Here is a 12,562-nt window from a genome sequence, read left to right as displayed (position 1 = left end):
TTAGCTCCAGAGAGCCTGTGTGGAGATGGGACAAAGTTCTAGAAGGACTAACCTCACTGCAGCCCGGCCTCCACCAACCTGGGCTTTACGGCAGAGTGGCTAGACGAAGGCTCTCCTCAGTACAAAACACATGTAAGCCCAATTAAGATTTGCAAAAAAAAAAAACAAAAAAAACAAAAACAAAAACCACGTAAAGGATTCTTAGACTTTGAGATATAAGATTCTCTGGTCTGATGAAACCAAGATTGAACTGTTTGGCCTCAATTCCAAATGTTATGTCCAGAGGAAACCAGGCACCACTCATCACCTGCCCAAAAGCATCCCAGCAGTTAGGCAGAGTGGTGGCAGCATGGTGGTGGCAGCATCATGCTGTGGGGGTGTTTTTCTGTAGCAGAGACTGGGAGACTGGTCAGGGTCGAGAGAAAGCTGAATGGAGCAGAATACAAAGATATCCTTGATAAAAACCTGTTCCACAGCACACATGACCTCAGACTGGCCCAGAGGTTCACCTTCCAACATGACAATGACCCTAAGCACATAGCTAGGACAACACAAGAGTGGCTCAAGGGCAACTCTGTGAATGTCCTTGTGTCCTGAAAATGACTGTCCACTGATGGTCCCCATTCAACCTGACTGAGCCAGGGAGGATTTGCACAGAAAAATGGCAGAAAATCCCCCAATCCATGTGTGCAAAGCTTTTTGCATCATATTCAAAGAGACTTTTGTCTATAATTGCTGCAAAAGATGCTTTAAATAAGTACTGAGTAAAGTGTTTTGTTTCTTTTAATAAATTAGCAAAAAATTCTCAAGTTCTTTTATCATTTTGTCTTTATGGGGTACTGAGTGCAGATTACTGACAGAAATAATGAATTGTAATGATTAAGCATCAGGCGACAACATAACAAAATGAAAATTAAAGGGTCCTCAATACTTTTGACATTGTACTGTCATGTAGGAGTTAATGTTTCACACTGAATCCATTTTGCCATGATTCCAAACACCTCAACAGCCCATTTTGGTCAAAAAGCATGGAAGTTTACCCAGGAGACCAAGTCCCCTATGTTACCACAAATACTGTCTACAAGCATAGCTGGAAATAAAATTCAGAGAAATCCTCAAAATATTTGGAAAAAGTCCAAGTATCAAGCAGGTTTGACAGGACAAAAAGGACAGGAAATGTTTTTTTTGTTTTGTTTTGATAGTTTTGGCTGCCTCCATCTGGTTGTAAGCTGCTGACTGAGCCCTGAGAGAGGCAAGCCGCTGTGGAGAGGAGATAAGACTCCACCTGCCAGCCACTCTCATCCCACTGTTTGTGTGTTTGAGTATGTGTGTTTGTCTGATCCTATATTTTTGTGTAGTGTGTGCACGCACGTTCCTGTCAGACACCTGCCATGATAAGTGGTTTCAGGAACCCAACCGTAAAATCTGAGCAACACTAAACACCCAGCAGAGATCAAGTCAGACTGTGGGAAGGAAAAATACATGTTTATTTCAGAGCAAGGTAGAACAAAAAGAGATCAACAGAAAGGTAATTTTCCTCTGCTGCTGAAACACAAACACATATACTATCTCTGGTGTGTCAATATTAACTCTGTGGAGGACTGTTTAGGTCCTTTAACATGATAACCTTTATGAAAATTTAGATTTAGTTCTAGAGCAAGTACACTTCAGTGAATATGTATTTGATAAAACTCTTATAACACTAAATATCATAAAAATGGCTCTGCATTTCATGATTTTAAGAAAATGTGTTAAAAGTATTGCTTAGTATATTAATAATGAAATATGAACACTCAAAATCAAGGAGCCCAAGCTCCTGTGAGGAGTTTTTAACTGGAAATGGAACAGACTGAAATGAATACTGATGTTTCTTAGAGACCTAAAGACCTACAAAAGTTGACAAGACCATCAGCACAAGAATAAACCTGTCTGTTTAATAATTTTAAATTTTTGTGACTGCTGCTACAGATAGGAGTCAGATGAGATGATTCATAGTACGCTAGAAACAGGGTTAGGTTTTTACCACAATCTTCTAAGAGATCAATTTTGACAAAGAAAGTCATGGGATTCTCTTACTGGCAGAAAAGCATGCTTACAAAATTCATAGAGTTAGATCAGCAAAGAGATATGAGGTACTGTTTAATCTTATCTTTAATAAGGACTGTTGCTTACATGTTGCCAGCATATGGTGGGATATTTGTGCCTCTGTAATGCCTCTTCTGCAATGTGACACACAAACAGGGAAAGGTGGGGTGAAGTAGTTCTGCCAATAGTTTGTCGTCCAGGGCGTTAACAATGGTGTAACAAGGATAAAGTGGCCAAGTGTCATATGAGAGCCATGTTACATATGTGGGTTACACACTGAGACAAGTTTTACTTGAGCATACTTGTGCAATAATGAAAAGACACTCACTCTGGAAAGACACCTTAATCTAAATCATTTCTTATATGCTTACCTGGTCCTTGTTGCCACAACATTGCTACATTTAACTGACCCAGGCTAAACACAGTGACAAAACTGAGACAAACTACCCAAAAGCCTGGCCTCTTATGGGCCCCAAAACCCAACTATGTAGACCCTGGTGGTGGAACCGCTAACCTTCTACAGGGTTCCAGGAGCATTCCCCCCTGTGAGAAAAAATGCAACATTTTGAAGTTAAATGCACCGACTTTGTGCATTTTAAGCAAAATGAAGAGGCAAAATCTTCGGAAATTTTGTTCTCTTTAAAAATTATATTTTGTAGTAATTCAATCAGAGATGTACAAATTCCAATTTGACTGTCTGATTAGAGTTTTCACTTAAACTAATCTCCACCAGAATAATTGCATCACAGCTTTTATTTCCTCTATTTTTGTTTACTTTTATCACTCTCACCGGAGTTGATATTCTAAATTTCTTAGCTTTAGTAAAAATCAAATCTATTTCAGTGACTGGGAAAGTAATTTTCTGTATCAAGTTTACATTCTATAAAGAAAAAATTAGTCATTATTAACACTCCTTGCTTGTTACTGTAACTCAGGAATTAATCCAATCCCAGAAACAGAGATGTCAACAGCAGCTGTATTCTCTCCAACTCCAGAAGGAATTCTGAATTATCCAACAAATAAACAAAAAAGAGATGGTTTCACTCAGTTAGAACTGAAAATCTGACTGCCTCTTACCCTTTCTCTGCCTCATTAGCTGATGAAGAGTTTTTAACATGCTTTATAACTGCTATAAATATTTTAGTCATTTCCAGCTATGTGATGCGTCTGACTGAAGCCGAGTCTTTTCAATCACACACTCACACGCCAGGGTTTTGTCACTTAAGACATGAATATTACCAGAATATTTAATAAATTAGAAATTCAGTCAGGAACATTCTCATCATACATTTTACTATTTTATTGCAAAATGGATTTACAGTTTTACTTGTATGTATAGCCAGTAACCCCCAGATGGATGGATATATTAATGACAATGCATACTTAATATAATAAAATTAGTTCAAAAGCAATTAATCTGCATGAATCTCAGTATGAGGGTGCAACAAGCATTTTGCTATAAAGGAGGAGGCTGGGGTGGAGGATGTTAAGCTTTGCCGGCAGCAGCAGCATGGTGCATCAGCATTAATGCAAGCAGGGATCAGTGAGAAGCATGCCATATTTAAATGGACCCCGTGTTCGGAGAAAGAGCTGTGATTGCCTATGGGAGCTCAGAGGTGATAATTGGGATCAGCTGGCCATCAGCTGATCACGGCTGGGTGTATGACTATCGTGTCCAGCATGAACTAATGCTGAGCTTCATTAAAGGTAGCCCGCATGTGCAAGAGAGACACAGTGGGAGCATGCAAATCCATACAGATATGCAGATCCTAAGTGGACATAAGGTAGAGAGAAACAAATGTTTCACCTCACATGTTTCAAGACTCTGTCTCCTGTAGCTTGAGACAGTAACTTCCAGCGTCCCAGCACCACCCTACCATACACAAACGTTCCTTATTTTACCTAGTCATCACAGCTCGAACAGCACTGCCACCACAAAGCTTATATCAGCTATCCTAGCCTATACCCCTACTTGCTCCACAAACAAAGCAAATATCTACTAAGAAGTAATGAAGGCAGAACTTAAACAATATTAAAATGCTGAGAACACTGTGAAAATGAGTTTGAAAATGAGTTTTGAGTTTATTCCAACATAGCAGTAACTTTAAGAAGCTTAAGTCTAGTGGTATACTTATGAAAAGTCCTTTCTAAGTCTGACTCATGAAATCCTTAAGAGAAGAATGCAGTGATTACCAATTTATAACAAATATTTAAGGGAAAGGTCACATGAATGTCTGTATTAAAAAAAATGAGAATATACAGTCTGTCATAATTTGGAGAAAGTAGAAACAGATGAAGAAGTCCATAGGGTTATTTGAGTTTCTCCCCTCATTTTTACATCATAAACTGAGTGGGTAAAGGAGTCAACAAACTGATCTTTCCTGAACACATACAGATCACATGCAAATGACCGGTAATCTATTCTCTTGTTCACACATGACTAAAAGCCAAATGTATAAAGACAAAGATACTTAAGGAGAAGAGACAGTCCTACACCATCACCCACACGCATTCACACATAGACAAAAGTGTAATTTTTCTACTTACATTCTGCTGATAGACACTCTTTGTTGTCTCTGCAGCGCTCCATTTTCTTACATGTTCTGTGAAAGAGACAGGAAGTGCAATAGGAAGCTGATGTGACTTTCGTACTCTGCACATGTCACTGCGTTGCCGCCTGCCTGTGTAAGAATTATGAACATTACAGTCAGGGAGTTTTAGGCTCTATCAAAGGCTGCTCTAGACAGAGGGAGGTTGTGAATAGTTGTATTTGTTTTCAGAAAAGGAAGCAGGCACCACGAGCTACAAGTCATGCCTGTGTCAGTGTGTGTGATCATATGGTGCAACCATGACAAGAGCCGCACTGACTAAACTTCTACTCCTCGTGATCCTCGCCTTCATCATCTGCCTCCCTGAGTTCTTCACATTGTACAGAGGTGGGTCATCTAAACACATTCAGATGTAGTTAAATTGACTGTGTGTTTTCACTCCGTAGTACTGTACTACTATTTCACAACTTCTTAAGGCAAAAAAAGGGAAGAGCCAAGGCCCAGTTTTCTAATTATTTTTCTTGAGATAAAGCTTGAAATAAAAGATCATCTTTTACAGTAATTATATTTTATAGTTAAGTTACTTCCACATGGTTTTTACCTTTTGTGATCACTCTTTCTACCTCATCTTTTAGTTGTCTGAGCTAAAAATGACTCCTTAAAAAAGCTCTATACAACCCTGACTGGCAGCTGCTCACAAAATGTCTCTGTATCGTCTTTCTTTGAAAATCTCGCGCTCTTTTTGTGAGCATGTTGCCTTGGCCTCCTGCACATGTTCCCCTTCATGCCCTCTTGAGTATCTCCTGTGTGTCAGTCTTTGTGTGACTGTGTGATATGAACTGAAGGCAACAGTTTCCATTTTGAGATCTCACTCTGATTCATGACTTGAGAGCATTTTGTTTTCTCCAGTCTCAGTCTACTCCCGCTGAGAAATTCTTCTGTTGTTTTTCCCCTCTCTCTCTCCTTCCCAGCTTCAAAAGTTAACTTCCTGTGCCTGCCTTACCGACCTCTTGAGCGAGGGAATAAGGTGAAGAGGGGGGAAGATGAAAAGATCAGAAACGCTGAAAACAGGAGGGAAGATAAGTGCAACCCTTCACAGAATCAATCACATGAAAAGTGGAAGCAGGCCTGTGAATACGAGAACCAGAGAAACGCAACAGAATCCAAGAGAAGTGATGAAGACCCAGACAAGAGCTTGTTCATGTGTGAGACAGATTTGGACATGTCAGCGTTACAGAGCAACATATCATCTTCAGGTATTACACATCTGTCTACATTTATTGATAACTCTACCATTTCATTGGTATCCAATCCATTAATACACATATTCATGACTTCAAAGATTGAGATTTTCAGTGATTAAGGACATTTAACCAAAGCTTATTGGTACTGATGAGCTTGACTTTGTTTGTATAGTTGTATATTAAATAGGATGAGGTGTCATACAAGCTAAACTTCAAGGGGGGAGGCTAAGTTAATGCTTTTACAGTCATGAATGAAAGTATTGGCACCCCTGGAATTTTTCCAGAAAATACACCATTTCTCCCAGAAATTGTTGCAATTACAGATGTTTTTGGTAAACATGTGTTTGTTGCCCTTACGTGCATTGGAGCAACACAAAAAATCCAAAGAAAAAAGACAAAATTGACATAATTTTACACAAAACTCAAAAAATGGGCCAGACAAAATTGTTGGCACCCTCAACTTAATATTTGGTTGCACACCCTTGGGAAAAAATAACTGAAACCAATCACTTCCTATAACCATCGACAAGCTTCTTACACCTCTCAACTGGAATTTTGGACCACTCTTCTTTTGCAAACTGCTCCAGGTTTCTCAGATTTGAATTTCCAAGTCCAGAAACAGCTGGACAAATGTATGGTTAAAACAGACTCCCTATGCAAAAGCATTATTCCCATGAGAGGCCTCTGATTTATTGGGAATTGCTTCCTGACATCATTTTCTGGACCTTGGATATGGCTCAGTGGGGCGTTCAAAAAAAAGCAGGTTAGCCCAAGTTAAGTACTCAACAAAGCAATCGGATGGCAGACAAAACCAGAACACGAGAAAGCAGTATAATGTATGCCAGGGCGAGTTAACCTAGATAAGACTTAAACTGGCAACATGAGGCAGGAAACACTCGTATTATATGCACAGACAATCAGGGTAAGGAGACACAGGTGCAGAAATCATGGGCTGGGCTTACACACTAGGTGGAAAACAGGAGAACCTGGGTGAGTAACAAAATAAAACAGGAAATGACGAGATCAAAAGAAACTAAAAATACAGCCTAACCTTGAATGCTCCCCAACCTCCTGCCAAGCGCTAATTAGCATCTGAAGATGTTAGCATGCTAACAAACTGAAATGATGAATGTAGTTGTATATCTGATAACAACAGTGTTAGCTTCCTGAAGTAAGCACTGCTATGCCCTTGTATGGCGTTTGAGTGTAGCATTCACTGTTTAACCCCTGACCACAATGATATTGATAGACTTCACATGCTAACTTTCTTAGCCACAGCTCTTTTACATCGTCTGACTATCTTTTCACAGGTTTGAAGGTACATTTTGAAGTGTCAGTGGAACTTCAACTAAGATGGGAAAGGAGTCTGAATCTTACTCTATACGGTCACAATAACCGCAGCTCCTTACACCTCCACCCATATGAAGAAGAGGAGGAGGACAAGGAGGATGATGATGAAGGACAGTTGAAGGCATTTTACTGCTGTATTCCTGTTCTGCCAAACTCTGCCAATCAAAGCCGCTGTCTCCTGTGGTTCTCCAATCAAACAGTTTTAGAATTATCAACAAAGAAAGAGCTGCAGGGGAAAAGGATACCAAAAGGTTGGTGTGAAACAGATGTGCTTTTTTGTTCCGTGTGGTCTTTGTGGCTCTCCTCACAGACAGGAGATGAGTGAGACAAAGAAACTGGACAGTCATTTTCCGTTTGTGGTGAATTGATTCAATCTCATTTCAACTCGTCGCCTCTCTTAGTCAGAAGTGGACTCAATTTTTTCAGTAGCTACAACATTTTTGTGAGTTCTCCTTCTCACTCCTTGTCTTTGTGAGTGTTTCTATTCGTCTCTCTCTCTGTACTGAGCGGAGAGTTCATCTTAATCTACTGCCTCCTCAAGCCTGTATTGATCTGGGCAAGAGCTCTCCCTCTGTTTGACACTCCAGCAGTCCCCATGTTTAAAGCTATGACAAAGTCACATTTTTTCAGCTGAATTGAGCTGGTCTATATATTTAGCCGATTTACTTTATACTTCGCCATGCTGTTTACTTTTTTGCTCATGAAAGATGTCTTTTAACTCTTTCCTTACACAATTTTTTCTTTCTCTTCTTCTATCTCTGGCATGTCTCTCTTTTTATTTATCCAAACCTCTAAATCTTTTTGCTCTAGGTAAGAATTTTTTCTTAGTTGCACATCATATGATAAATATCCCATTTTACCTTTCTCAGTGCTGAAAATGCGTACGTTTTTCACATTAAAATAGTGTTTTCAAGGTTAGTCTCACAGTACAGTTACTTTAAAATGAGGAGAAAAGCCTCCAGGTAAAAAGAGGCCAATCAAAGGGTCTCACTACTTTTTGATAAAATGACTGAGAGAGAGAAGCGACAGAAGTAGGCGGTGACAGATGAAGCTTAGAAAAGAAAAAGTGAGTGAGAGGTCCAGCTCCAGAATGAGAAGTAATTTTGGGCGTTTTGTTTTTTTCTTTGTCATGCAAGAGGTTCTCAAAACGGTAGGCCGTACATCTGGTGCTGCACTGGCTATGCTGCTGGTGAACAGGTTTTTGTTGAATATGCATATACGCCACATGGAACAGTTGCAAACAACAAACTGTAGACATTAGAAAAGTCATATTTGCACAATTAATATAACTGTACCCTGTATGGGTCAAAATGGGTTCTTTGGCTTGCAAAACATCTTTGCTGACTCCACATGGCAGCCCCTTAGCAAACTGTTAACGAGAGACGCCGTCTCTGTCAGAACAGAACCGCCATAATTTGCTAGTACTGCATATTTCCAGTTTGTGATGTCTTTTTTTTTTTATTCAACTCTATTCATAAACAAAGTCTGGTAGTTACATTCATGAAATAACCACACTGAAAACATTACAGACCAGGAAACATTTCATAGATAAAACAGACAAAAAGGTCAGGGGTCGAAAGCAGGATTAAATTATGTATACACCTGTTTCAGAAGTAGTTGCACAAATGGTGGCGGGCTTTAGCTTCAAGCCAACCTAGCTAACCCTACATTAATGTAGCTACATATTTAACGTAGAAAACGTAGATGAATTAGCTATGAAGATAACTTAGCTACATGGCTTACATAGTGGCTTTGTGAGATTAGCGTAAGCTACGTGATCTATGTTAGCTATGTAGCAGTGTTAGCTACATAGCCATGTTATCTACATAGCTAATGGAGCTATGTAAGCTATGTTTGCTGTGTTAGAATGTTTTCATGGAGGAAGAGCTTTTTTCTCCTGTAAGCAGATTGTTTACTCAGCTTCTAAGCATTGTGCATTTAAGCATTGTGTCTTGCATGAACGGTCTGTGAGAGGGGCTGTCAGGGGTGTACAATCAGACCCCTCTCCTCTTTGAGCAACATTAATCTTCATTTTTCTCTGTTGCTTAGAAAATTATAAAATCATTACAGTAACTTATCATATATAAATTTCAGATAATGTGAGGATTTTCTCCTTTTTGTTTTACATTTAGCAAATAAAGATAACCTTATTGCCCCACAAAGTAAGAATTTGTCTGTGGATTCACCTGAATTGCAGCCATAAAAAAGAAACAAACATGAAACACAAGAAACATTTTGTGGTTCTGGGGCAGACACAAACAACTTTAAGGAATGGATCTATATTTTTCCAGTGGTTGTATGAAGCATTTTTCAAAGGTACACAGGTAAACCACATAAGTTACTAGACAACATAGCCTCATAAAGGAGACAGGCCTTGGTTCCAGCACATAATCTAGGCTATGCTGCTATGTTGACTGGTCATTTGCTCTCCATAATTTTGCCAAATTATGAAAAACAAACTGAAAAATCAACCTCTGGAAAAATGTATGTCAAACTGAAAAATCCTCTGGGGTTTACTTTTCCATAAGAAAGACACTTTGCTTTACTTCAGAGTGCCACATACATGTTCCTTCACTTGCAATGCACTGATCAGCTGTTTGGGTTTGCTGGTCAGAAAGAAACAAATAAAACCAGTTTTTAAAAATGCAGTTATGATATACCATTTACTGTTGGTAATCGAAGATATGTTGTTCTCTTAAATGACAGATTGCAAAGAAATTATTGTAGTTGAAAGGGCAATCAGTAGAAAAGATCTATTTATTCTTTTATTAACCTGTCTCTGTTGTTGTCCCCCTCTCCTCCAGATGAGTGGCAGTGTTGGTTAATGGCGCTCTGGTTGGCTCTGCTGTGCATTGTGCTGCTCACTGTAGTCTTAACTGTACGTGGACAAATCTACAGGGAGAGATCAGTCTGCAGTAAGACACCGAAATACACATGTATACAAATGTAGCCTACATAAATGTGTTAATCAGACTGTTTTGAAAATGACCTAAATTTTTTTCATATTTCAATCAGAAACGCTTAAAATGCAGCCTATAAGTTACAACATCAACAGCTGGCATTTGAATGGTAAATTTTAAACACCTTTACATTCCACTCTGTCTTTTCAAATTAAAGGACTTAATAATCTCAGACTCACCGCTTTTCTTTAAAGTTATCCAAAATGTTGGATATTATAAAAAGACCAACTATACTGTGTAAGAGGACATTGTGTTTATGTTAAAGTTAGCTCAATTATCAGTATAAAGGGGGGAAAACATCAAAAAAATTTTTTTTATCATAATAGGAAAATTATTTTTAATTATGTTTATGATTAAACCAGACTTATTTGATTTTATAGACCTGTGCATCTCTTTATAGAATGAGTCATTTAAAATCTGCCTAAAGTTTTGCCCGTTTCTAATGCTCTCTAACCAGATGACGAAAGAAAACATGCTGAAGGTATCATACCCGAAGGTAACCGATGTTTCTAGAAGTACACAGTTACTTTCTTTTAACACCAACAAAGACTTTAAGCATGTCTTTTTTAGTCAAGTAAATGTTGAATCTGATGATTTTCTTTTATCTAACAGGGATGATCCTGCACCCATATAGTCCACAGCCTTGGCCAGGTCAGTTTCTAAATAAATAGACACTGTATTGATGAAATTAATTTCATACATTTGCAGTTTCAGTGCTTCTACAGTTTTTGTTTTTTCATCTACAGGACTTTCCCCCATCCAAGAGGTTGATGTTCAAGGTGAGGACTCGGCACAAACACTGAAACTCACTGAGAGATCATTTCAAATTTCAAAATTAGATGTTTTTACCATGTTTTCATGTGTTAAAAGTAATTTTAATAAACATTTTTAGATGGTGCAGAATCTCTGCTGAATGGGAATATTGACAACATCTACACAGGTAAATCATTTAAAGGATTGAATATTGACACTTCACAAGTAAAATCCCTCCCTGAAATAAACCCCAACCTGAGTGTTTCCACTGTCATAACTAACAGTCTGTTTTTTTCTCATTATGTTTCTTTATAGTAAATCTGCATCATCGTGGACATCTATCCACCTCCTCTTTTCCAGAGGAGCAGTGAAGGAAGTTTACATTATTGCTGAAAATACTTGTCCCTGTGTGGGGGAATAATAAAACCTGAGACACCTGTACATTGCTCTGCTTTATTTTCTGCTTTTCTCATGTTTTATGTTTCTTCCTCAGTCTAAGGCAGCTTTGATAAAGGGTGAAGGGGTGTTAAAATATTAGTTCAGTAAACTAAACATTATTTAACTTGCATTGCAAGTTATTTAGAATTTTAGCCAAGAGTGGGACTGACAGTTGGTCTAAACCTTTCATGGTTTTGAGTCTAAAAATCACAGCAGGGATAACCAGTCTTTCCAGTGCGTAATAATCTTAGTTTTTGCCTGTTTAATTCTTATTTTTAGGAAACATGCATCTTTACTTTTTTCAGCTTCTTATGATAAGCTAGTTTAAATCTAAGCTGATTTATCCTGTAAACTTGCAGTTTTCTATAAAAATCTCAATAAATTAACTAGTTAATACCACAAGACAGTCTGGCTGCAGATTGCAGCTCCCAGATGCCCCACTGCTAGAGCTGACTAAGCTACATTAGCTGCGAAAGTTACATATGCAGTACTGCTAGAGACTGTGCATCTTGTTTTTCAAATCTCATAACCTGAAATTTTATTTGCTTAAATAGCTAGCAAAGATATGTTATTTCATGCTACATTTGCTACATGGGTAACATTGCTAAAGACTATACACTTTTTATAATTTTTAAAATCTCATAAACCCATATTTTATTCATGTAGAATAACTACGTAGATAAAGCTTACAAAGCTACAGTACTTTAAGCTATGTTTACAAAAGCTAACCAAGTTACATTAGCTAATGCTAATGTATCTACATAGCTATGCTACCTTAATGTAGCTACATTAGCATTAGCCAAGTTTGCTAAAGCTCACATTGCTAGCTACATTGCCTTAAAAAGTAACTTTAACTGCTAGTTTAACTGCATTAGCTTTAGCTTAAGCTGACAAACCTAAAGTGAGCCACATTCGTGTAACTACTCCTACAGCAGGTCTTACATAATTTAAGCCTGGATTAGACCTCTGACCTTTTATGTTTATTTGTGAAACATATGTGATTTTATGTTTATCTTTGTCTGTAATGTTTTCAGCGTGGTTGTTTCATTAATGTAACTTCCACACTTTTTTTATGAATAAAATTGAAGTTTGCAAGAGCTGTGGTCTGTAGCCAGGCCCCTCTCAACCAGCATTGTTATCCCAGAATGAATGAACAGAGATAATGAGAAACAGATTAATTTTA

General features: G+C 38.1%; 2 protein-coding genes across 3 annotated transcripts in view; one reads left to right on the top strand and one right to left on the bottom strand.

Annotated features, from left to right (window-relative positions):
* Window positions 1-4,663, bottom strand: part of klhl5 (kelch-like family member 5) — a 79,889-nt gene extending 75,226 nt beyond the window's left edge. The window contains exon 1 of the mRNA XM_041784968.1: window positions 4,633-4,663. Coding sequence (XP_041640902.1) covers window positions 4,633-4,634 — 2 coding nt within the window. The 5' untranslated portion in view covers window positions 4,635-4,663. The remainder of the gene's footprint in view (window positions 1-4,632) is intronic.
* si:dkey-192k22.2 lies at window positions 4,664-11,377 on the top strand. 2 transcript variants are annotated; one of them, XM_041784969.1, is made up of 11 exons: window positions 4,707-4,770; window positions 4,866-5,021; window positions 5,606-5,890; window positions 7,189-7,479; window positions 10,033-10,143; window positions 10,244-10,297; window positions 10,646-10,684; window positions 10,801-10,839; window positions 10,935-10,967; window positions 11,081-11,128; window positions 11,257-11,377. In XM_041784969.1, exons 2-11 carry the CDS (start codon window positions 4,934-4,936, stop codon window positions 11,310-11,312), a joined length of 1,044 nt encoding a protein of 347 aa, XP_041640903.1. In that variant the 5' UTR covers window positions 4,707-4,770; window positions 4,866-4,933; the 3' UTR covers window positions 11,313-11,377. The 2 variants fall into 2 exon arrangements, with proteins under 2 accessions (XP_041640904.1, XP_041640903.1); XM_041784970.1 differs by lacking the exon at window positions 10,244-10,297 and having other exon boundaries at window positions 4,664-5,021.
* The last annotated feature ends 1,185 nt before the right edge of the window (window positions 11,378-12,562 follow it).

This window comes from Cheilinus undulatus, linkage group 4 (genome assembly GCF_018320785.1).
Source record: "Cheilinus undulatus linkage group 4, ASM1832078v1, whole genome shotgun sequence".
Lineage (NCBI taxonomy): Eukaryota > Metazoa > Chordata > Actinopteri > Labriformes > Labridae > Cheilinus > Cheilinus undulatus.
The sequence above is the reverse complement of the archived record's forward strand: the minus strand, read 5'-3'. Positions and strand labels throughout refer to the sequence as shown.

Coding starts and splice junctions, on each gene's coding strand:
- si:dkey-192k22.2 (XM_041784969.1), top strand. CDS start 4,934: ATGACAAGAGCCGCACTGACTAAACTTCTACTCCTCGTGATCCTCGCC. Junction 5,022..5,605: donor GTTCTTCACATTGTACAGAG/GTGGGTCATCTA, acceptor TCTCCTTCCCAG/CTTCAAAAGTTAACTTCCTG. Junction 10,968..11,080: donor CCAAGAGGTTGATGTTCAAG/GTGAGGACTCGG, acceptor AAACATTTTTAG/ATGGTGCAGAATCTCTGCTG.